Source organism: Thermobia domestica, chromosome 2 (assembly GCF_964235325.1).
Source record: "Thermobia domestica chromosome 2, izTheDome1.hap1.1, whole genome shotgun sequence".
Lineage (NCBI taxonomy): Eukaryota > Metazoa > Arthropoda > Insecta > Zygentoma > Lepismatidae > Thermobia > Thermobia domestica.
The window spans coordinates 252,972,073-252,995,710 of NC_137455.1; the positions used below are offsets into that span (position 1 = coordinate 252,972,073).

Sequence of the window (23,638 nt, forward strand, 5' to 3'; positions counted from 1 at the left end):
CTGTATTTTATTTGTAATTCTTTCTTTTTTTAAAATTTCATAACTATTAATGAGTAAAGAGTAAGAAATATTTTCTTTGTGTAGGTTATTATTTGAAAAGAAAAAGTGATTTTATTTGAAATTCAAAATTAATGTCCTTTATTAGTTTGCTGCGAGCATCAGTTTCAAAGAAAGAAAAAAATGTTAATCAAATAGCCGCTGTCTGCAACTACACGCTTTTACCATTTCTCAGCCTACGATTGGAATCTGTAGCGAAAGAAGTCTACTGCGATGCAAAGAGATCCTCAACCACGTTTCATTGAGGAAGATCTTCCCTCAACAGAAGTGATCGAGATTTCGGAAGATGAGATGTCAGGAGAATATGGTGGATGAGAAAGGGTTTCATAATGCAATTCATGGAGAATTTGCAGTATCCTTTGAGCTACATTTGCTCAGGCATTGTCTTGCAACGTGAGGACAAACTTACGGAGCTCAGCATTGTATCGATCTGGAGTGATGGTTTCAGCTCAATGGAGAAAGACATTATGGATCAACCTCACTATACCAGCAACACCATGATCTAGGGGTTTGGGAAACCATTCTGGACTTTAATCAATGTCTAACCATTGTCCTAATCATTTATAAGTATCGTAGAGAATACATTTTTCACGTAAAGTGACAATCCTACACAGAAGACTTTTCATATATTCCTTACGCTCAGAGAACTGTATACCTTCAGATGATTACTTTATTTGAAGTGTAGATCCCGTTCAGCAGCACAGCTTAATATGGGATCGGAACCACATGAACTTGTATCGGAAAACGAAATTGAGTCTCTTGCGATAAAGGCGTATATATTTATCATTTAATTTTTTGGGAGTTCTTAGGCGACGATTCCTGCTGGTGCTGTGAACTCACGTGGCATATTTGAGTCCAACTTTTTCACCTTAGCGCCGATTACACAGAACTGCCAAATAATAGTGGCAATGATGCACTTAACTCGTCTGTAATGTCACGAACACTTTACCGAAGGTTTACTTCTTTAGTGTTCCCAAGGAGCTCATCGCAACATGATGTTGGTCGGTACTTATGGAGCTCACTTTGCAATGCTCCGGAACGTAAAGTAATAAACCAACGACAAATTGTGTGTTTATTCGTCATTCCTTGCCCAAGTGAACTCAATGTTTTCTGCGTATTGTGTTGCTGAGGTGAGTTCCCCGCCAGACGTCAAAGTGGACATTTTATTGCCTCCAACCTAATATTAGTTGGAAGTTATTTAGAAAATCATACTTAATTTTTATAGCAGTACTATGGCCTGTGTTGCACGTGGTCCCGGATTCAATTCACGATGAGAGAACTCAAAGAAATGGTACAGCGCTTATCTCTGATGTACAGAGTCCCTAGTTTGATTCTGGACAAGTATGTTTCGTGGCGGACAACATCGTACTTACATTTTTTCTCAGGGTACTTCCATTTATTCCCATATATATTTTTATTCCATCAATTCTTCCATCATCATTCACTTGCTTTGATTATCCGTCTTCCTAAAGGGCGTATTCTTGAGAAGACTTCATTTCATTTTTTCAGATTAAGTAAGGTTATTTACAAGAAAAATTAACGTTTATTTTTTAGCAATAATCTACTATACATTTTATCTAGTTTCGGCAAATCAAAAGCAAGCATGTGTTGTGTTTTTTGCTACAATTTTGTTTCATTTCTTAAGGATGATTACACTTATATGAGCAAACTAAGTTCTCTTACGTCAATTTACTTTCTTTTTAATCTTCAAAGTTTATATTTAATACATACTACATTACACACAACTTGTTATTTCTATGTTTTAAAGTACGGAAGAAAAGACTATATGCTTATCATAAATATAAGAAATTTTCTGAGATAAGAGTTACTCAAAACAGTTGCTTAAAGTAAAATATGAAAACTATATTGCCAGTTTAACATCTGATATTTCTACAAATCCAAACAGATTTTGGTCCCTCATAAATTCAAGAAGAAGAGCTTCCCGCATTCCTAAAGAAATTTTTCACGACTCGATTGCAACAACTGGTGAAAATAGAGTTCATATTTTAGTGATTATTTCTACAAGAATGTTTGTGTTCAGACTACTCCTACGCCGCTTCCTTCTGTTCAGCAAGTTTGTTCACCCTCGTTGTCTTCACCCAGTACTTCTCCTGACGAGATAAGGCATCTTCTTTCTTCTTTACCTTAGAATCGTTCTCCTGGTCCTGACAATATCAGTTCAATCTTCTTACGTAATACTGCAGAATCTCTGGCCAACCTTTTATCACGATTTTTAAATAGATGCTTTAGTGAAGGTGTTTTCCCTAGATCGTGGAAACAGGCTAATATTGTACCTATTTTGAAATCTGGCAGCCCATCCTTTCTGTGGTGTGCGAAAAAATAATCAAAGATAGATTGCATAAATTTGTTTCACCCTACTTAGATCCTGCTCAACATGACTTTCTTCCTGGCAGTTATACTCTCACAAATTTATCTTTATTACTTTCGGAAGCAATTAAATCTCTGTCGAATAATACGCAACTTGATGTAATCTATCTAGACCTAACTAAAGATTTTGATCGCATTGACACTAAGCTTTTTCTTCATAAACTAGCACATAGATTTAATATTCACGGCAACTTCTTCTCATTGTTACGAGACTATCTCACTGAACGTGAACAACGTGTTGTTCTCTCTGGATCTGCTTCGAATTTTGTTCCTGTTCTCTCTGGTGTTCCCCAGGGTAGTATTTTGGACCCACTTCTTTTCCTTCTCTTCATAGGTGATCTTCCGTCTTATCTTAAGTTATCTGACACCAAAATTCTACTCTTTGCTGATGACTGCAAATTATTTCGGAAAATTAGGACAGCTCAAGATGTGATTGAACTGAAAAAAAAAGTAGAATCTAAAAGTAAATCCCTTAAAATCTTCTACTATTACATTTTCATTAAAGAAAAACAAAATCCCTTTTACCCACTTCATTGGAGATGATGCTATTGCTAAGGTCTCATCTCAGAAGGATCTTGGGGTTGTGTTCAACGAAATTCTTCTGTTTACTGATCCCATTGCTGCCATGACCAAGAGCGTTATGCGATTATTAGGTCTCCTGTACAGGTTTACAGAGATTAGGGATATTACAGCCTTAAGTGTGTTCTATAAAACGTTTATTTCAACCAAAATAGAGTACTGTTCCACCATTTGGAGTATGGCTAGCGTATCAAATCTCTCCCACATTGACTCAGTTCTAAATTTCTTTCTTGCCATTATCAGGAAAAGAATATCTTCTGTACGCTGTTTAAGTAAACCTGAATTGTTGACTGTTCTTGGCATCCGTACACCTTCATCTCGTCGCATTATACTTGATATGATGTTTCTTCATAGAATTCTAAATGGGAAACAGAACTGAAGAACTAATCTCTAAATTTAATGTTCGGATACCTGCAAGAAGAACTAGAAATAGTAAACTACTTCATTGCAACACGCCTCGATTATCAATTATTCAGCGTTCTTTGTTCCATAGACTGACTTCTAAATTTAATTCCATTGCTTCTGACGTGGATATTTTTAAATCTGAGACTGTATTCCGACGGGAAATTATTGCTACACTTATAGAACCTTAGTTTTATTTCAATTTGTTATTGCTACACTTATGGACCTTTATATAGTTTTTTGTTTAGACTTGTTATTGTTAATTTTATATTCTATGTTATATAGTTTCAGTGTAAAATGGCTGCCTTGCTGTATCTGGAACTTTGGCAAATAAATAAATAAATAAATAAATAAATGTTCGGTAAACAAGGAAAGAGTCACTATCTTTCCCTAGAAACAAATATTTAGAATACACGTGTTCAAATTTATTGAGTCTGAAAGTTACTTTTAATGTAAGGATATGAAAAAGTACAATTTTCAGGCATTTTTAAATTCATGATAAGGGCTAAAAGATCAATGTTTCGTAGATTTGGTCAAGGGTGGGCTATACATCTTTATGTGCTGTTTGGCCCAATTTAAGTACGATTAAGTGTCATAAAATGCAATTTATACAGTGTAAATTAGAATCTCAATGAAAGTTATAACCATATAGCCACATTTAGAAATCTTAAAGAGTCGGAATTGACATAAAATCATCTAATTTGGTCACAGAAACGTTATAATGAATATGAAATACTACAAAATTGCAGCTCTAAATGACAACAATTACTTGTTTCTGATTCGTTTAAGTTGGATAATTTCAACGAATGTTTCATTGTAGTTGGTCAAATATTTTTCCATATTATTTAATCAGAATGATTTTGTAATTTAAACATGATTTTCTACATGGCTTTCCACTAATACGTAGATAAAATGCACATTAATGTTGAATTTCAAATAACAATTACTTTTTTGTTGTTGTTGTTGTTGAAAGGAACACTCGTTAAGGAAAAGATTTATTATATTTTCTAACTAATGAACTTTCTTGCCATGAAATTAAGAAAATAGCATAAATAAAACAGACAAAGAAACTTACTGAATATGGATTGGCGTACAATACATATAGTACAGGGATGAAAATAACCACTCGCTCACTCGCCGGAGACGAGTGAGTGATTCATCGTTGCCGGCGAGTATTTAATATCATACCGAAAGTAAGTAAATCAATTCTATCGTGGAATGTGAGCTAGTAGCTTCTTTCTTGGACTAGTAAAATTTTGTTGCTTATTTGCATCCCTGATATAATAGTATTTAAAAGACAAAATCTGAACTTTTGTTCTTACATTTAAAGCATACAAAGTACTTCACAATAGTGCACAACTTATTACACTAGTTCTTATTACAAAATTTATATTACAGTGTAAGTTTATACTTGAGCAGTAAACCACTATACAGCGTATATTATGATAGGTCGTGAAAAAATCAGTTCTCAAAGTTCGATATTTTAATACCCTATAATGAAGTAATTTTTCTATTATTGTAGAAGAATTCATCCAACTGAGGTGGATTTGTGATGAATCAAATTAAATAAACTTGAATCTAACAGTTCAGTTCCACATGGTCGCCAATGACATATCTTCCAAGGTATTTTTACCGACAACCTTCAATGATCGCAACGTACGAATTTAAACAGAAATTTTCACCATTGTTAGAAATAACGTGAGCGTAAATGACCACGAGGTAAGTAATAACTGTGTTCCAAAAGTATTTTCAAACGAGTCAGTCGTTTCACCGATCTCGAAAAATATGGATTCGAGTTTAATCTAAGTCCTTTTGGACATGCTATTTTTCACCGCTTTTCACTAACATGGCGGTAGGAGCTGAACATGGACTTCAACGACATCAGGATTGCTACTATTCATTTCACTGCTCTCGAGAATTATGGATTCTATAGAAGTATCTGTCGTTTAGATTAGTTTTACATATAATCCTTTTTCATTTCGCTTCATGGGGGTGCTAGGGGTATCTTACCACCAGAATACAAACTTATGTCATTTATCTACTATGTTTAATTAAAATTTCTCCATTCGTACCAGAGTTATGCTTCAACATATGTATATACATGCATACATTTTATATACAGTATATAGATATAAACACGGAAGGGATGGTGAAGAGTCATTTATGTTATTAGAAGATTGGGATTTCTACTTAGAAATCGTTACCACGAAAATAATATGAATAATAATATATACATAACACGATTATAAAAGTTTGCAATAGGGGTATATAACAAATTATTTCGAATTACCAGAACACAACTTGGTTGTAAAATAATAACGCCCAATCTCACTATTACGGTCTGGTAGGACGATTGTCTTGAACTGTAATTTTGGAGAGTGATATTTTGAGCGCCACACTCTCTAAAATGTTTCTTTTTCTTAGTATAGAACAGTTCCTCATCGTGTTCCGTACTCGAGGATAGTTCTTACTCTTGCACCACCTACAGAAATGGTGGTATGTCATGTACAAGTGGTAATAGAACACAGAAGAAATTCAGATCATGTTGTACTCACACTGGAATATGCTATTATTATGTGTGCTATTACAGCTTCTAAATGAAATACCATCACGTTTGTACGTAATGCAACAGTAAGAACTATCCACGGGCACGAGACATGCAATATGCGTTCAAATCCCCCCCACCTTACACACATAGTGAAATATAAAGTACAAGGGCACTACAGAGGCGCACATAAAGTAACGGGTACGTACAGGTCTTCACGAAAACCTGTACGGAATGTCCCCAAACCTTCCTTTCTGTCTGCAAACACCGCTAAGCAATCACGCTTGACCTGGTACTACTCCGTACACCTCAGACATTTGAACATCAGCAGTCGTGAAGACAAACAACACGTAAGAAGAACAACAAAGGTGAATACAGGTTCGTTCTTTTTTATTTTCGTATCAGTCGATAAGTAAATGAAAGTCGCTTTGTTACCCCAATTTCAAGTTCCTAGATCCGTAAAAGACTGAACTTCGTGAGTCCTCGGGAAATGATGAGGAACTGTTGTATACTATATCCATATTTTCTTATTGATATAATAAATTCGTTGGTAAGGTTTTTAAGATGGTTTTCATAATTTGATTCATAATTTGGCATATATTAAAAACTTTCACTATTTTTTTATTCCAATGCTCTAAAGAAAATCAATTGTAATTTACTAATATCTCGTGATGCACCTGTGCATCTCCCAGAAGCAGAAACTAATAGTCATATTACAGAAACAAAAACATGCGTGTCATTTCAATATTCAAATTGAATACAAATTATTACGTAAACTCATTTAATTACATGAAAGCACTTTCAGAAACAATAACAAACTTTTGTTAGATCTTTCATAGTTGTTAAAATTTAATGGAACCTGTACTTACCACATTGATGAGCTGGACGAAGGCAAGACCGAATTTGACGTCAACCTTCTCAGTCATATTCTGTACTGGCCTAATGAGCTTGTTGTAACCCCTGAACAAGTCACGCACTAGCCGCTCCTCATCCTCTGAACACCAACCTACAAAGGAGAAATCGGATTGTCGGAGATTAACGGCTTATTGACAAAGAATGCAACAAACAAACGTTTCTCGAGATCTATCCTTTTCTTAAAGGTATCTGCAAAATTGGTTGATATCGATATAAAAACAACAATAATTGCTAATAGTTTTGTTCGCTATTCATGATTATATGTTGCTATGCGAATTTAACAGTTCTTTCTTTGTTTCTCAATCATGTCAGGTTTAAATAGGTATGCGCTAACAATTAAACCTTGTCCGCTATTTAAATAAAGTTGTCTTTTTGTATGATTGTTTTCATATTATTTAAAATAAAGGTGAAACAGACACAAGTCTAAATTGCCGGTTTTCATATATTAATTGTATTTTATTAAAGTGTCTTATGTTTTGAAAAAAAAAAAGTAAGTTCATAGAATCTTAAACGCTCTAAGATGATCCGCCATCTGCAAAACGAATTCTGATAAGGGAGTCGTCTAGTTTTAAATAAAATTATTTTATAATTGAGTTTCTTGCTAGAATTAATTGATAGTTAAATATAAGATCTTGAGTATAATGTTTTATTTCCTATATAAACTTTGAAGTGTTTTCAGTCACACCATGTCATTGAAGCTTTAGATTGTCTTTTGTTTTATCACTACACGGTTCTTGAGGAAAAATTCAAATTTACTTGAAATTCAAACTACTTGAAATTTAGTAGTTTAATTGTTTTTCAATCTTATTTTAATTTAACTGTAGTATTGAACTAAATATATAAATAAAGATATACAAAACACTAAAACGTTTGAACTACAGAATCACTACCTTTCGCATCCATTCAATCATCCCTGCAATTCACATAACTTTTCCTTGTAATTAATTTGTAAGCAAATTCAATATTTGTATTTTTTTAAGAAATAAACAATATGAATAGAAAATGAAATATTCATGTCTAGGGCTCGGAAGTTGAACACCTAAAATTTGCCTAAAAGGACCTATAAAAGACCTAAAATATCTAAAAAAAGGACCTAAAAACTGGAATAAAGGACATAAAAATAATAGTAATAATAGTAATAAAAGTAAATACATATTTCATGAATATAATGCTCAAGAAATACAAGCTTCTGGTAGGTTAACGTTCTCTCCTTCTTCCAGAAACTGAAGTACAAACTAAAATAAGAAAACTTCCCCACCCTCGCCCCATTGCTGGAGGATATTGTTACACCTCCTTAGCTGACTTGTGATTGTTGCAGATCTGTTCTTATCAATCCAGTCGTTGAAGAATGTCTTATCATTGCAATTTTCTTTACTAATGAAAAAATGTTTAAGAGGTGGTCGTCATTCGAGTTAATGGCTTGTAGATTTATTGCCGAAAGATGAAGTGCAAAAAAAAAAAAAAAAAAAAAAAAACGTTAAGACATTTGAACCAATAAAAAACGCCGAAGAAGGCAAAAAAGGACAAATAAAATCCACCATTTTCTGGCCTACAATGACCTAAAATGAACATATTATGTTAAGCCTCGTCTTCGGGCACTCGTAAGAAAGATGATTTTTCCTCAACATCCTGGCCCTATTCATGCCCTTCAATCCAAATCACGTACCCAAGTCGTTTGAGGTACAAAACCAGGATATGCAATTTTAACTTAAAAGTCTTCGTTGTTGACATGGACAGTATTAACATATGTGAACTGATAGACTTTTAAGATCCCTTTCTAGCACTCAAATCACTTCTCCGGTTTGTATCCCTAGTAGTACCTTTCATCAGAAATAGAATTCATTACCATGGAATACGAAAATATGCATTTATCATCTTGCCACTATTAGGCATTGGGACATGTAGAATAACTACCACATAACTACCCATTTATCTCCAACGAGAATAGCAATGTTACAGTAAGCCGTTATTGTGACTAATTCATACTTTCGATCAGATAAGTACTATTCTATAACTCACATTAAAATTACAGCATCGACTCTACTTCATGATTGTTCGATTCCCGGCGGGAGCTCATGTGGTTCGGATTCCACGTTAATCAGTAGGTCCACGTCTCATATAGCCTCGCTGCTGAACGGGACGCTAAACTAAAATCAACTCAACTCTACTTCATGATTATACCATTTCACTCGTTATCAGGATTGTCCTTCCCCAAATCTTTCCGTTCTCTTAGAATCTTCAATACATTCAGCATGCAATACTCCGACCTGCATTAGCATCCTCCCGTCACTTCTATAATAGATAATGTTATAAAGTATTTGCTATGTGGCCCATTAGTCCACATCGCCTGCCAGAAAACTCATCAGCAGCAATGTAGAGTTATAAGAATAATCGAATAAGTTGTTATTTAAATTAGTATTTATAGATATGCTATGATTGTTGTTATGCTCAGAGATATCATTGATTTCATATTAAATTAACATGAACATTTGTTAGCAAGACTATCCATGGCTTTGGATTGATTATTTTAACAAAAGAAACACTGAACAAAGCTTGAAACCCACTATATTTTAAATTATATGTTGTAACGGTTTCGGATATCTAACATATCCTTCTTCAGACACTATCGGACATAAAATCTCGAAAAGATAACAGAAAATAGTTATTTTTGTGTGTAAGTGCTTTTAGTATTTTCTGCTTTAACATTTTTGTTGACATCGGTTAATATTGTTTTTCTTTAATTCTTATTTTCTGCATTTTAGTATACTTTTAACGTCGATCGTTTTTCTTTTAACACGTTGGTTGCCATGTGTATAGATTTCCATACACATGGCTTCTTCATGCAGCACCTCGTGTATGGTTTTCCATACACACAAATATATATTGCGCTTCTTCACGCTCGCTCTATAGGTGTGTATGCTATTACATACATATGGCGTAGAAGTCAAAATTTAATATCCACGCCGCGTATATGCAAAAACATATACACACAGAAAATTATACATTTATGGGGTTAAAACAAAGGCGAAAACAAAGTATTAGTGGCAGATTGTAGCGCACAGATGAGAAAGGTCAAAATATAAGTGGCGGTCAGCGTGGTAAGTTTGTTTATTTTCTCCACTTTTTTCGTTACCGAGATAGTTTGGATGATAATGGTGAATGACGAAAGTGAACGAAAACTAAATCTCGGGAAAACCCACGCATACGGTATTTGACCACCACATAGTTCATTTGGCGGGAGAAGCAATCGTATCAGAGACCATACACGCCAGAGATTTGTGATCTATCACTGAGCCATCGCAGCTCTCATCACATCATGCTGCCAAATGAATATTAGGACCAGCAGGCACATAATTAATCATCCTTGAATGTTCTAGCTCTAGGTTTAGAATATTATTTAGACTCTCCTTTCAATGTGTAAAGAAATAAGATAAGTCCAAGAATCTACAGGTTTGGTCAATCGATATTTCAAACCGAGCTGTCATTTCCATTTTAAAACTTTCGTTCAATACTTTATTCCTTTCCTATCATTTTATGTTTATGAAAGACTATTTTATAGGTTTATTTTGGTTTATTTTGACATGGTTTATTTTGCTAAACGCGTCTGAGTGTTTTTCCTTTTTCTTTTCCACACACACACACACACATATATATATATATATATATATATATATATATATATATATATATATATATATATATATATATATATATTTCAAACAAAGTTATGTTTATTATGTTTACCTTCTTCAATCTTTATTCTGTCCGAAAGAGAAATCTTAGAAAATTGGGTTTCATCATAAAATGTTGCTTGCTCTCTCAATACGTTTTCCAAAGCTTTTCTTTTTCTTTTGATACTTTCTTCTTCGCCTGCTACTCGCAACAATATGTTGCTTTGAGACGCAGTTTGTGCTTTCCTTCGATTGTCTTTTGTCAATTGAGCACAATGTTTCATTTTTCGTGATGGTAACGGTCTGAACTATACTTTTTCCTTTTCCATTATTTGAATCAAAAACCCAACTTCATGTTTAACTCTAACGCGTAAAAGTTGTCTCTGGACCATATGGTGTATTGGTGCAGCATGATGTTGCTGAAAATATTGTGAGAGTGGTTTTCGATGATCGGAAAGGGGACAAGATGAACCGCTGCTTCACTCGAGAATTTGCCGATCTTGCAACTTTCAAAGAAACACCAGAGCACTGTGCTGTTCCAGCTGCTCGACCTATGAATTATGGACAGATGTTTCTTATTTTCTTTCTCCTTCCTAGGCTATCATCTTCATAAGTTTCTATTAATACTTCTCTTTTCGTTGTTCTTCGTAGACTTTACACCTTCCTTATTTGTCACCTTTGTCTTCTGAATTAATCTTGATATTGCAGATGGTGTTTCTGATATATGACGTTCGCGATATTTTTTTTTACGAGAATCCGATGCTACGATAAGTAACGGAACACGTATTTTTTTGTTTTCTCTCTAGACGAATTGTTCAAGAGTTGCATTAATGCATATAATTTTAAATATATTTTTTGTACAATCGTCAGCAAAAATGAGTCTACAAACATGTTTTATTATTATTATTATTATTATTATTATTATTATTATTATTATTATTATTATTATTATTATTATTATTATTATTATTATTATTTTGTAAATAGCATTCGAACTAGTCAAACCAATTTTAATTTCAATTTAGTTTTCGTAAGATATTTAATTTTGGAAGTTTCTGGTTTTGGAAATAAGCTTTCAGTAACTGTCTGAGATTCAAGTTATTATTATTATTACTATTGTCAGTATAAAATTCAGATGATGCTCTATCGTTCTTGATTGACAATAGACACTAACTTTAAATATTGTTATAAAAAATGCATCAGCCTAATAAAGCTGGTGATCACTATAATTTTGTTTGGGAATGTTCACTTTACTTTTTGATGATTTATTCTCCAGTGATGGTCTGTGATAAACACTGGTCAGGGCAAACATAATGTTGTTGTCAATCAATTTTATTTAAAAAAATAATATTGTGAATATAATTATAACAACATAGATATTCTGCTTCACTGCCTAAAGAGTGTTATTTGTGCCCTAACTTTCCTAAAACTTTCCGATTTATTTTCGAACAGCTAATTTTCTCCATTATTCTCCATACCTACAAATCCAAAAGCTGTAGTCATTATGCCTCGATTTCAGGTGGTGTTCATATTTCTGGTACGTATGGTGCAGTGTAGTACTTCATAAGATACATTCTATTAGTATTTTATTGCAACAATTCAAAATAAGTGATACTTTGAAGTTTCTTTCTTTCGATGCCCATAATATATTAATAAAATACTTGTTAGAAACCGTAAACTAGTCATCTGCAGTAATTTATTTTCTTTAACTTTTATATTTCCCTTAATCCCCTTCTTCTTCCATTAGTATTGCTTTCGGATTTTCGTATTTGCTTTCATCTCACATTCTTTACTACTTTTTCACATGTTTTCTAACATATGTTGATCATAATAACATTCACTTTATTTATAAAGTTAATACAATTATCTCTTCTACATAGTTTCGAAATGCCAGTTTCTTCATCACAACCCTTCTCTATTACTTTACTCCTGTCAAGCTCCTTGTCTAATTTCAGTTCTATTATTTCTTCTTTTATTTAGCTCTTATATGTTAGATCTTAAATGAGGTCTCCATCCTTACATTTCATTCGAACTTGTTAATACTTCCATCACGATTTTCAAGTTCAACCTGTTAAAAGGCATATCTAAATCCTGTTCCTTTTCCTAAACGTATTTCACTGATTAGTTGCAGCAGATCAATAGACTGAAATAATGATGTCGTCATTCCCTCTTCGTTACCATGGTGATCGAAGAATACTATTGAGTCTGCTGGTAATAAGAAAAGACTGTTAATAAGGCAATTGTAGAATATAGTGGGAAAAGGGTATGGATTAAGAATATGGGGTCACTATTTAGAAAATTTACTAGTGAAGTCTAATAATTCAGGGAGTAATATCTAAGGAACCTTTTTCTACAGGGAACACATCTCTACGTAAACTGATAAGACAGAAATTGCATAAGAAATGCCAGCGCCGTTACCACGTAATGGATAATGAACAAAAGCAACTATACGCAATGTAAAAACTCTAGGGTACAGACTAACGAGCTGTCGGCACAACGATAATAGAACCAATATACGATTTGTCTACGAGGAAGAATCACTGTCTACTTGTAGAATAATATTAACTATATTGTCGCATTTAGATTTCTTACGCCCATCCTTTAAAATATGAGTGCAAAACTACAGTGGCTACAAAACAAACAAACAAAAAACACACTAAGCTTGTAACCATATCCGTGCTGAGAATTTTCAATCTGGACCAAGTTTTCATCGGTTAACATGCATCGGATCTTCCTTATATTTTCTACTTATGCCTACTTTAAAAATATACACTGACAGTACAAAATATACACTGACAGTACAACAAGAAAATATCCATTTATGAGTGGCTCAGAATAAGTTTTATACAGTAATTCTGTAGGCCTACACATTACTAGTGTAAGGTATGGTACTAATGATAAGAAATAAAGATTTTTCAGTATTATTTAAATTTAATATTATTTAAATTTTATACATAAACAAGCTAAGTATATTTTGAAAATGTAACCTCCAAATGTATAAATACTCAAAATCTCCTATATCAGGGGAAATATTTCACTTTCAACGCTTGTAATATTTTAACATATTTACCTAATTGCTTGCTTTTTTCTATCTTTTCATAGTTTCATTTATTGGCAATTTTTTCTACATATACAACTGGTTCTTTTGCTCTAATGTTTGCAACCAAGAAGTTAGCATGTCACTGTTTTCGCTTGGTGCTTAGGATCTTAAGCTATGTTGTTTAGAAAATAAAACTGCGATCACCAGGGCAACGAGAAGGATGTGACGTCACACTACTTCAGTCCATAGCATCCGTTTTCCCTCACAAATCCAAGCTCTCCCCATTTCTTGATGAACTTCCTTAATTGTGGTCATACAGCTGCCTTTACAACTGTCGAAGTAGAATGTTTGCTATATACAATATTTCACTAATAGTTCTATTGCTACCATGCATTTTGCATTCGATTTCTTAGCTAAGTGAAATAATTACTGTCTCTAACAAGGAACACCAACTTAGTGATCCAAGCCGATTTCGATAAAATTTGGCAGGTGGATACTACACATAATATAAACGAATGATTTTTTAAAATATTCTACGGAAAATAGGTTCTTGGGGACAAAGGTCTCACCGAAAAATTTATTCTTTGATACCAAAAGCGCAGGAAAAAATAGCCCGAAGCGAGTGAAATTGCACACAAATATACTAGCGTAAAATAAGGGAATAGGTGATTCATATTTCCTTTTAAAAGGCGCTTAGGTGAACCAGAAGCCTCTCGAAACTTATTATCACGAAATGTGAAAATTACTCATGAAGATATTTCAGAAGTCCTAAAGTACATGAAAGTACATGCAGAATTCTAACGAAACTGCGTTGAGAGATAACCTGTGTAAAATAAGTGAATATATTTGTTTTAATGTTCTGCGGAAAACAGAATGTTGGAGATAAAAGGTCCCGCTGTTTTGAAAATCGACGCCAAGTACGTATAAGCAAATAATCAAAATCAAATGAAATTCCACACAGATATATTAGACGTAAAATAAAAGAATACGTGTTTCATATTTTCCTTCAAAAATCGTTTAGTTTTAACAGAGGCCTCTCCAAACTTATTAGCACGAAATGTCAAAATATGTAATTAATAAAGGAGTTTAGAAGTTCTAGAGTACATGCAGGATTGTAATGAGACTGACTTTAGAAACAGTGCAGTGTATGCATAGATTAAGAAATATTTTCATTTTCTGCAGAAAAATGGTTCTTGAGGGCACGAGCTCTCCCCGGAGAAATATGGCAGGTATCACGAAAAAAAGGAAAAAGGGTAAGACGAAAGCAAATGTAATTTGTATAGAGAAGTCCAAGGGTAAAAAGCAAAGATATAATTTGTAGTATAGCATACACATTTAGGCCCAAGTGTTTTAGTTACTCTATTCTGTGAAAGATTTACCTGTCATTACTCATTCTCCGCTCACTTTACGTATTCTAACACCAACAGTCCTACGGCCTACAATGAAAATTAATTTAAAATGTTTCCTTCCAGTTGAGGGGCCGTTTCGTGCAGCATAACTACGCTCCTATATTATGGATGTGTGTGTATGTGTAAGAGATATCTATCAAGATACCCCACACCGCCCCATCAGGTATGATCCGTGGTGCTTCTGTTGATTATGGAACAGCACATCAGAATAAACAAACCCATTGTGATAACATTTATAGATATAGAGAAAGCTTTTTACAACGTATATTGGAATATCATGTTCAGAGCGTTGAAGAATATGAAAGTGGATTACAGAGACAGAAAAATAATATACCAGATTTGTAGGAAGCAGACAGCTGTTATAGGAAGAGATCAGAAGAAACCAAGAATAAGTAAAGGAGTGAGGCAAGGATGTGGAATTTGATTCTGGGAAGGAGGCAAGAATTCTTTGGTAAAAACGAGAAAGGCGTAATAGTAAGTCCTCAGATTTTCAGCACAATAAGGTTTGCTGACTACATAGCACTGATAACGGAAAACGAAAAGGACTTGCAGAAAGCACTTTCAAACTTGAACGACTAACTGGAAAAAACATGCAAAATGAATATAAATAAGAAGAAAACCAAAGTGATAAAGTACACAAGGGCAGGAAAGGGAGAAACAAACGTACGGCTAGATGGAGAGAAAATCGAAGACGTTAAGACGTTCCCCTATTTAGGAAGTCTAATATCCTTGGACGGAAGAAGTGAAAAAGACTTAAGTTCCAGAATAGCACAGGCTAAACAAGAATTCAATAGGAAAAGAGGACTACAAATATCAAGAAATATGTCGCTGGACGTTCCTAAACGATTTATTAAGACACTGGTATGGAGTGTGGCGCTTTACGGATCAGAGACGTGGACATTGAGAAATGCTGAAATATCCAAGCTGGAAGCATTTGAAATGTGGTGTTGGCGCAGAATGCTGCGCATATCATGGACTGAAAGGAAAAGGAATGAAGTACTAAAGGAAGTTAATGAAGGACATCATGAAAATAATAGGTAAAAGAAGAAACAGCATGTTTGGCCATCTTATTCGGCACTCCGATTGGATCACCGTGCTGATAGAGGGAAAGGCAGAAGGAAAACCAGACCAAGGATAGAATACGTAGATGCGGTTACGAAGAAGAGGTCTTATCAAAGTAGAGAACAGCTTTCCCAAGCGAGAGAAACCTTTTAAAATCTCCATGTTGCCCACCAACCTATGGTTGAGGTGAACAATAACAACAAGATGATGTGTATAGTCACGTGTTGCAAACTCCTTACCAATTGTGCATAGCCTATAAACAGTGTAATCGAGTAGTATTGTATGTTATCATTGTAATCATTTACGAAACACAGGTTTCACAGTACTGATAGTTTATTAAAAATGTTGGAGGCACAGTAATATCTTGCACCATGCACACCGACTTTGGGGCAGTTAGATAAATGTTACGAGGGCGAAACACAGTGTTCTGTATCCTTGGACTTAACTTACCTTTCGGCTTCTTCAACACAACAAATAACGGTGACTAGGAAGTCCTATCTGCGGATATTATACTTTGGATGGTATAACTATGTATTGTACGAGGAGCATTCAATAAGTAAAGAGACAAATTGCTATAGCTCAATAAAGATTTATTTCAATCTTTCAAAACTAAGGCTATTTTTCAATATAATCACCCTTTACAGTTATGCATTTGTCCCATCTTTCTTGCAGCTTCCTAATTCCCTTGGCGAAGAAATCTTTCGATTTACCCCGAAGCCACCTTTGCACCGTTGCCTTAACTTCCTCATTGTTAGCAAATCTTTTTCCACGTAGGGCGTCTTTGAGTGGTCCAAACAGGTAAAAATCAGATGGGGCGAGGTCTGGGCTGTAGGCAGGATGAGGTAAGACCTCCCAACCCAATTCTTGAAGCTTATCTCGGGTCAGCTGGGCTGTATGAGGGCGGGCGTTATCGTGCTGAACAATGACTCCTTTTGACAAGAGTCCACGGCGTTTGCTCCTGATAGCTGATTTAACTTTGTGTTCTAGCATCTCAGAATAGTGTAGGCTATTGATAGTTCGCTGATCTTCAAGGAAATCGCAATAGATTGGACCCTGTGAATTCCAAAAGATGGACAGCAACACTTTATCAGCGGAAGGTTGAACCTTGATATTTTTGCGAAACTGGAGAGCTAGTGTGTTTCCACTCCATACTCTGCCTTTTGGTCTCAGGGTCGTAGTGATGGATCCAGACCTCGTCGCAAGTCACTATTCTTTCAGAAAAAAGCGTCTCCTTCAATCAAACTTCGTTGCGTTAAGGCTTGACAAATGGAAAGCCTTGATTCTTTATGAGCGTCAGTAAGCTCTCTGAGAACCCATCTGGCACACGTTTTTCTGTACTTTAAAATGTTCCTAATTACATTGTGAACAGTTCCAACACTTACTTGAATTTCCTCAGCTATCATTTCAACAGTAATTCTTCTGTTATCATGAATAAGTCCGTGAATCCTCGATTCCAACGAAGAACCAGAAACTTCCACTGGACGTCCATATCGGGGTTCATCACCTACACTTGTTCGGCCACTTTTAAACCGATCAACCCACTTGTACACATTCGCGCGGTTCATACAGCTGTTACCGTGCTGTCTTAACATTCGAGAAAAAAATTCACTTGGTTTTACACCTTCTGCAACTAAAAACCTAATGACTGAGCGCTGTTCTTCTAAGGTGCAATCTTCTAGAGGACTTGCCATGATGAATTGATATTTTTGAAGTTATGTTGACATAAAATTACGAAACAGCAAATCAGAGCATATCCCAAGGTTGCCAGCTAACATCCCTGAAACAAAAAAAAAAAAAAAAAAATGATTAGTGTTAAAAATATAGACTTTGTCTCTTTACTTATTGAATGATCCTCGTAGTAACCAAGAACCAGTTTTCCGCAGAAAATAAGAAAACACGTATTCTCTTATCTTATGCATAATATCTCTCAACACAGTTTCGTTACAATCCAGCATGTACTTTAGGACTTCTGAACTACCTCCCTGACAAATTTTGACACTTCGTAGTAACAAGTTTGGAGGGTCCTTTGCTTCACCTAAAAGTTTCTTCAAGGAAAATATGAAACACGTATTCCCTTATTTTACGCCTTGTGTATCTGTGCGCAATTTCATTCGCTTTGGTCTACTCTTTCTTGCACTTTTGGCGTGGAGTAATAAATCTTTCAGTGGGGGCTTTTAATCTTTCCTCCTCAATATCTTTTTTTTTTTTTTTTTTTTTTTTTGCAGAAAATAAGAAAAAACACGTATTCGCTTATTTCATGTGTAGTATCTACCTGCCAAATTTTATCGAAAGCAACTTCGATCACTAAGTTGATGTTCCTTGTAAAATATATTCCAGCTAATTTCTCCCTAAATTTGGAGCATTTAATCTTTCCTTCTTCCACCATATTCTTAATTAACTTTATCAGACTTTCAGTGTACTTTCCACTCCTCTACGCTGATCTAGTTGCTAGCGCATATGTGTGTCTTTGGTGTTCAGTGCCCCGGGTTGGATTCCCAGTGGAAGAGCATTTGACTCATGGTAGTTCGGATTCCATCTTAAATTGTAGGAGAGATCCATATAGCCTAGGTTCTAAACTTTAACAAACAAACTAAACAATGTATTTTCTATACTAGTTACCTTCCTGAACTTCACTTTACTACAAACTTTCTTCAAATTACCTCTTAATATCGAAATGCCTTCATACAGTATAATTCGTTTCATTTTTCAGCACCTAGACTACTAACTTGAATAATTCTTTCGTTTATACAATTATTCAACTACGTCATTCCCCGAATTATACTGTACCTTGTAAGAGGACATTTTCCTTTCTTTTGTCGGCAAATGTCTATACGTATTTCGCTACATTAAAGCATTTGTCTCAGTTTCTCGTGTAATGGTTTTACCTATTTTATCTACAAGCCATTACTTTTCCTTTTCCTTCCTGAAAGCCCGTTCTTATTTTCTTACCCTTTCTAATTTTTCGAGATAATCATCTTTATAACTTTCTACCCTCTTTCGTTCACATTGTCATTTCTTGTTTCATCTTCCCTTTCATTCTTTTTCGTTATTCTCGGCAACTTTGTTTTCACGTTCCTCCTTATTTTAATCCAGATTTTTTACTCTGTTCTCTTGATGATAACCACACTGTTTTCTTTCTGCTCTTCCACACAGGATTCATAGTGCTTCTATAATTCGATTTCAATATTTTTCCTAAATTTTCAATTTTTCTAATGAATTCATCTCACATTTCCGTTACTTTAGTTTTTAGTTTAAATTTTTCCCACAGCTTTATTTTTCAGTTGGATATCCACTACAGAAAGAACAAAGCTGTGATCTAAAAAGATGTTAGCTTGAGGGATTTCCATTCTTCCCATTCTTTAAACTATTCCGAAACGCATTATGTATCAATATATTACGTAACTAATTTGATATTCCTATTCACCGAATGTAGACTTCCAGATCTGTATTCTTCTTTTGTCCTGTTGATTTACCTGTTCATGTCATTGGCTAGGTTTATCGATAAGAAGTTAACCAACCCTGTTTTCTAATTTCTTTTTCCTTTAGCATTCTATCTATTTTCAACAACAATAATAAAATTATTTATTACAGTTAGGCAAGTGGCCTCTTTCCCTCCAACTATTTTCCCACATTCCTATTCTCTCAATTCAGTCTCTTCATTAGCCACCTTCTGGAAATCTGAGTGGAGGAACGTCACTCCTGGAATTATATTATATGGTACTTTATAAGAGATCATTTCTTTTTTTTAGTCGCAAACTAGTGAAAATATGACGGAGTTTTCGTTGTTTTCAACACGAAAATAACCAGTCATTTGACTCACTTTATCTATGCGTGGGGTTACGGTCAAAATTGCCTTCCAACTATAATACCCACTTCCTTGATTGATAGACGAAATGGTGCCTTATTCCAATACACTATTTACCTGACTATTCCAGTTTGGCTATTCGGGAGAGGTAACGTTTAAAGTCGGGTTGGAATATAGCGACGACCTACTCGAAATATCATTCTACCACGCAATTCTTGCTTTCTAAACATAAGAATGATTCCATAAAGGTGTTGTGCATCGGGGACGAAACTATATATGTCAATCTTCATTAAAGTGCCTACTATGTTGCTGCAGACAGTGAAAAAGATTATTTATTTAAAAAGTGAATAAATTGTGACTATAGTTAAAAATTAGCATTTTGTTTTTAATATTTGTGATATTTACAATTCTAACAATCAAACATAAGCTACTTGTAAATTACACACTAAGCAGAAAGTTGATTGCAGGGCGCAATCTTTTCCGGTCGCCAGGTCGCCATTGGCGACTGGAAATGTAGAGCTGGCAACCAGTGTTCAGTAGGAATGGTCTTTTGCCTAAACTCACGGAGCTGCGCAGTTTCTGTTTCGCACGAAAAATAATTGTCTATGAGTGAGACAAAACACGGAATATGAAATCTTCACAACGTACATGGAAAGTGAAGTTTTCACAACGTTGTAATTCGCCCCTCCTTTTCCACCCTCAAATGAAATGGTTTGCCTCCATTACATACAGTGAAAAAGTAGACCTTATCTTAGCAGAGTGGGCAGAATATGAACTTTTGTTTTCTTCATTGACATTGAATCAGACACTGAAAAGGATTTACAGTGAAAACTTTATTACGAGATTCCCAAATTTATTTGTCACATTTTGTGCAGTAGCTGTTAGTACTGCTTCATGTGAAAGAGGTTTCAGCAGTCTCAACAGAGTTAATACAGGAATTCATTGAAGACTGACACACTGGATGATTTGCTGACAATTTCCATCAATGGCCCTTCACTTAAGGACTTTGATCCGAAAACTGCAATCCACAACTGGCACTTCAGTGCAGAGAGAAAGTGTTACACAAAGTGAATTCTTAACGTAAGATACTTTTTAACATATATATGAATTGTTGAATTTGTGTATGAATTTTTAACATGTGTATTGAAACCTGAATCTAATTGTCTAGTTTTGAAATTTTATGCCCCTATGTAATCTATCTCTTTTTCAAACAAAAAGCCGAGGGGTGGCGGACCTCTCATAATTTGCACATGCGAGATACTGGTGATCATCATTTTTGGATTGGCTAGTGCGCCTGACTTTGAAACTTTGCGCCCTGGTTTATTGGTAATAGACATGTACAAATTTTGTGGTCAACGAAATTTGAGAATAAAAGTAGTATGATCGCATTTCTATAGGAGATAGTAATAATCATTTAAAAAACCTAGAAATTTTTGGGTGGTAAATTCATACGGAAGTCCAAGGTTTATGGAGAACAGTTATTAACAGAGCATAATGAACGTTAGTTTGTTACGGTACTTAATTATTCAAGATTTTAAAAAAGGCGCGAAACATTTGTCATTTTTATTTATTGGACACTTACATATGTCATACTTATGTCCAAAATGATTGTCGCGTGTCTATAAGTATGTTGTTATAGGAATATAATTTGATATCGAATTCGCCCGGTATTTCTTATAATGTTAATATCTGTATAATCGGCAAAGACATGTATGTGGCAAATTTCATGTTAAAAGAGCAGTAAATAAGAACAATAAAACGAAAACAAAACTTTGTTGTCCATTTAGCAATATTTTATTTTACTCATTCTAATTTTCGTATTTATAAATCTTTTCTTATAAAATTTACCACAAATATACATTTCCCGATTATACACATAGTATCACTATTAAAAGTATCCTGCAAAATCATTATCAAATTATAAAATTATATTCTTACAAGAAGACAGTTATAGATATGCGACAATCATTTTGGACATATGTGTACATAAAATTAAAATTTAGCTCTTACTAACAACTGATATTGAATTGGTATTTGTATTAAACGCCCTTTAAACTTTGTTTCTTTGGATTGAATATATATATTTTTTTTTGTATCCCGAAAAATGACAAAATCAAGAATACGAAAAATTTATTGATGTTATTTAAAGTTATGTCACAGCAACATGTTGAACACCTTTCAGACATGTTTGGGTCAAAATTGCCTTTGAGTAGCATATTTTTAATCGAGATCAGGGTGAAGGAGAGAAGAGGATAGCAACATTGACTAATAACTTCTGTCTTTCACAAGGCAAAAGATAATTCCGGAAGTAAAGCAACCCCTATCTCTAATTCCAGAGACTGAACCGATAGAGTAACAACTTGGAAAAATAGCTAGAAAGGAAAAAAATGTGCATTATTAACTGTAACAAATATGTTTAATATTGTGGTTGGAAATCGATGGTAAAGGAAAAAGAAATTAAAGAAGAAGAGTTGAATAACTTGTTGCTAGCAAATCTATGGAGAAACAAAGTCTAAGTGCTGCTAATATGAAAAAGTTTGCAATGACACTCTTCTGAAATTGAAATCTAAAACATCATCCTCAACTTATTTCGCTCTGTGAGATAACAGTTTGTATCATACCTGTAGCAATGATGTATTTTGCCTCTGTCCATCTAATTTAGGAGAACTAAATCTAAATTTCTATTCTAAGTGGAAACACAATTTCTTCAACTCTGAAATGTATTTCCTTGCTAACAGACTCAAGCAACTCTCCACTGCATTTAAAACAGAAACTTTTATTTCTAAGTATAAGAAAACAAATTATTTATATTTGTGAAGTTACCCAAACATCTTCAAGTCTCTTATCTCTTTTGGATATTTACTATTGTAATTTAAGTTGTAGAGAACGGATTGCGCCGTTTGTTGTAACTTGAATTAGAAAGGCGTAACAGAGGCAGAGTCATATGGAAGTAGTTTCGCAACATAAGGTAAAATAGCACTTACTTGGCTACGTCAAAGCTATCATGAAGAATCTTCATCACAAGAACGTTATCTCTTAATTTATAAAGAAACAATATTTAATTGCTTAAAATATGCTTTTACTGATAACTAAGTATTCTAAATTATATCTAGGGGTTGCGGTGGCTCAATGGTAGAGCGTTCACTTTTGGTGCGTTGGAACCTTGGTTAGATTCCAGCTCATGGTAAGTGAGCTTTTGGGTGGACAAACTCCGTGTGCGTGAGTTTTCTTGGGGTTATCCCATTTTCTTCATTCCACCATTTCATTCTCATCATCAGCGTCTCCTTTAGCCCAGCCGGCATAAATGTGGGACGTAAAACTTAAAGATTTCATTTCATTTCATTTTCTAAATTATATCCAACAAGCATTTTAGATCATCTGTTTCTAAAATTTTCTTCCACATCAGACTTACGAATATTCCAAGTTGTATCACGGTACAATAACCTACTGCACAAAGCAACTTCATTTATATTATTCCTAGTGTGCCCATCACACAACTAGTTTATCCCTGTATTTATTCTCATATTGTATCAGTATATCTTAGACGTTATCCGTTCTGACTCACAGTGGTCGAAATAGCAAAAAAGCTGGACAAAACCCCAAAAATGAATTACATCGCCGGAATGAGCGGCTACAGTTTTCTAGTAGGTGAATATCCACTCTATATAGAACAGACCTGTGTTTCATCCTGGCACCACTCGTTCATGATAAAACACCTGTCGAAAGTGAAGATTGGCCGTCGTTGTAAAAATGCTTTTAGTGTGC

General features: G+C 34.5%; 1 protein-coding gene across 1 annotated transcript in view; it reads right to left on the reverse strand.

Moving 5' to 3' along the window:
* Positions 1-23,638, reverse strand: part of nAChRbeta1 (nicotinic acetylcholine receptor beta1) — a 682,881-nt gene that overhangs the window by 399,912 nt on the left and 259,331 nt on the right. The window contains exon 2 of the mRNA XM_081748586.1: positions 6,841-6,977. Coding sequence (XP_081604712.1) covers positions 6,841-6,977 — 137 coding nt within the window. The remainder of the gene's footprint in view (positions 1-6,840; positions 6,978-23,638) is intronic.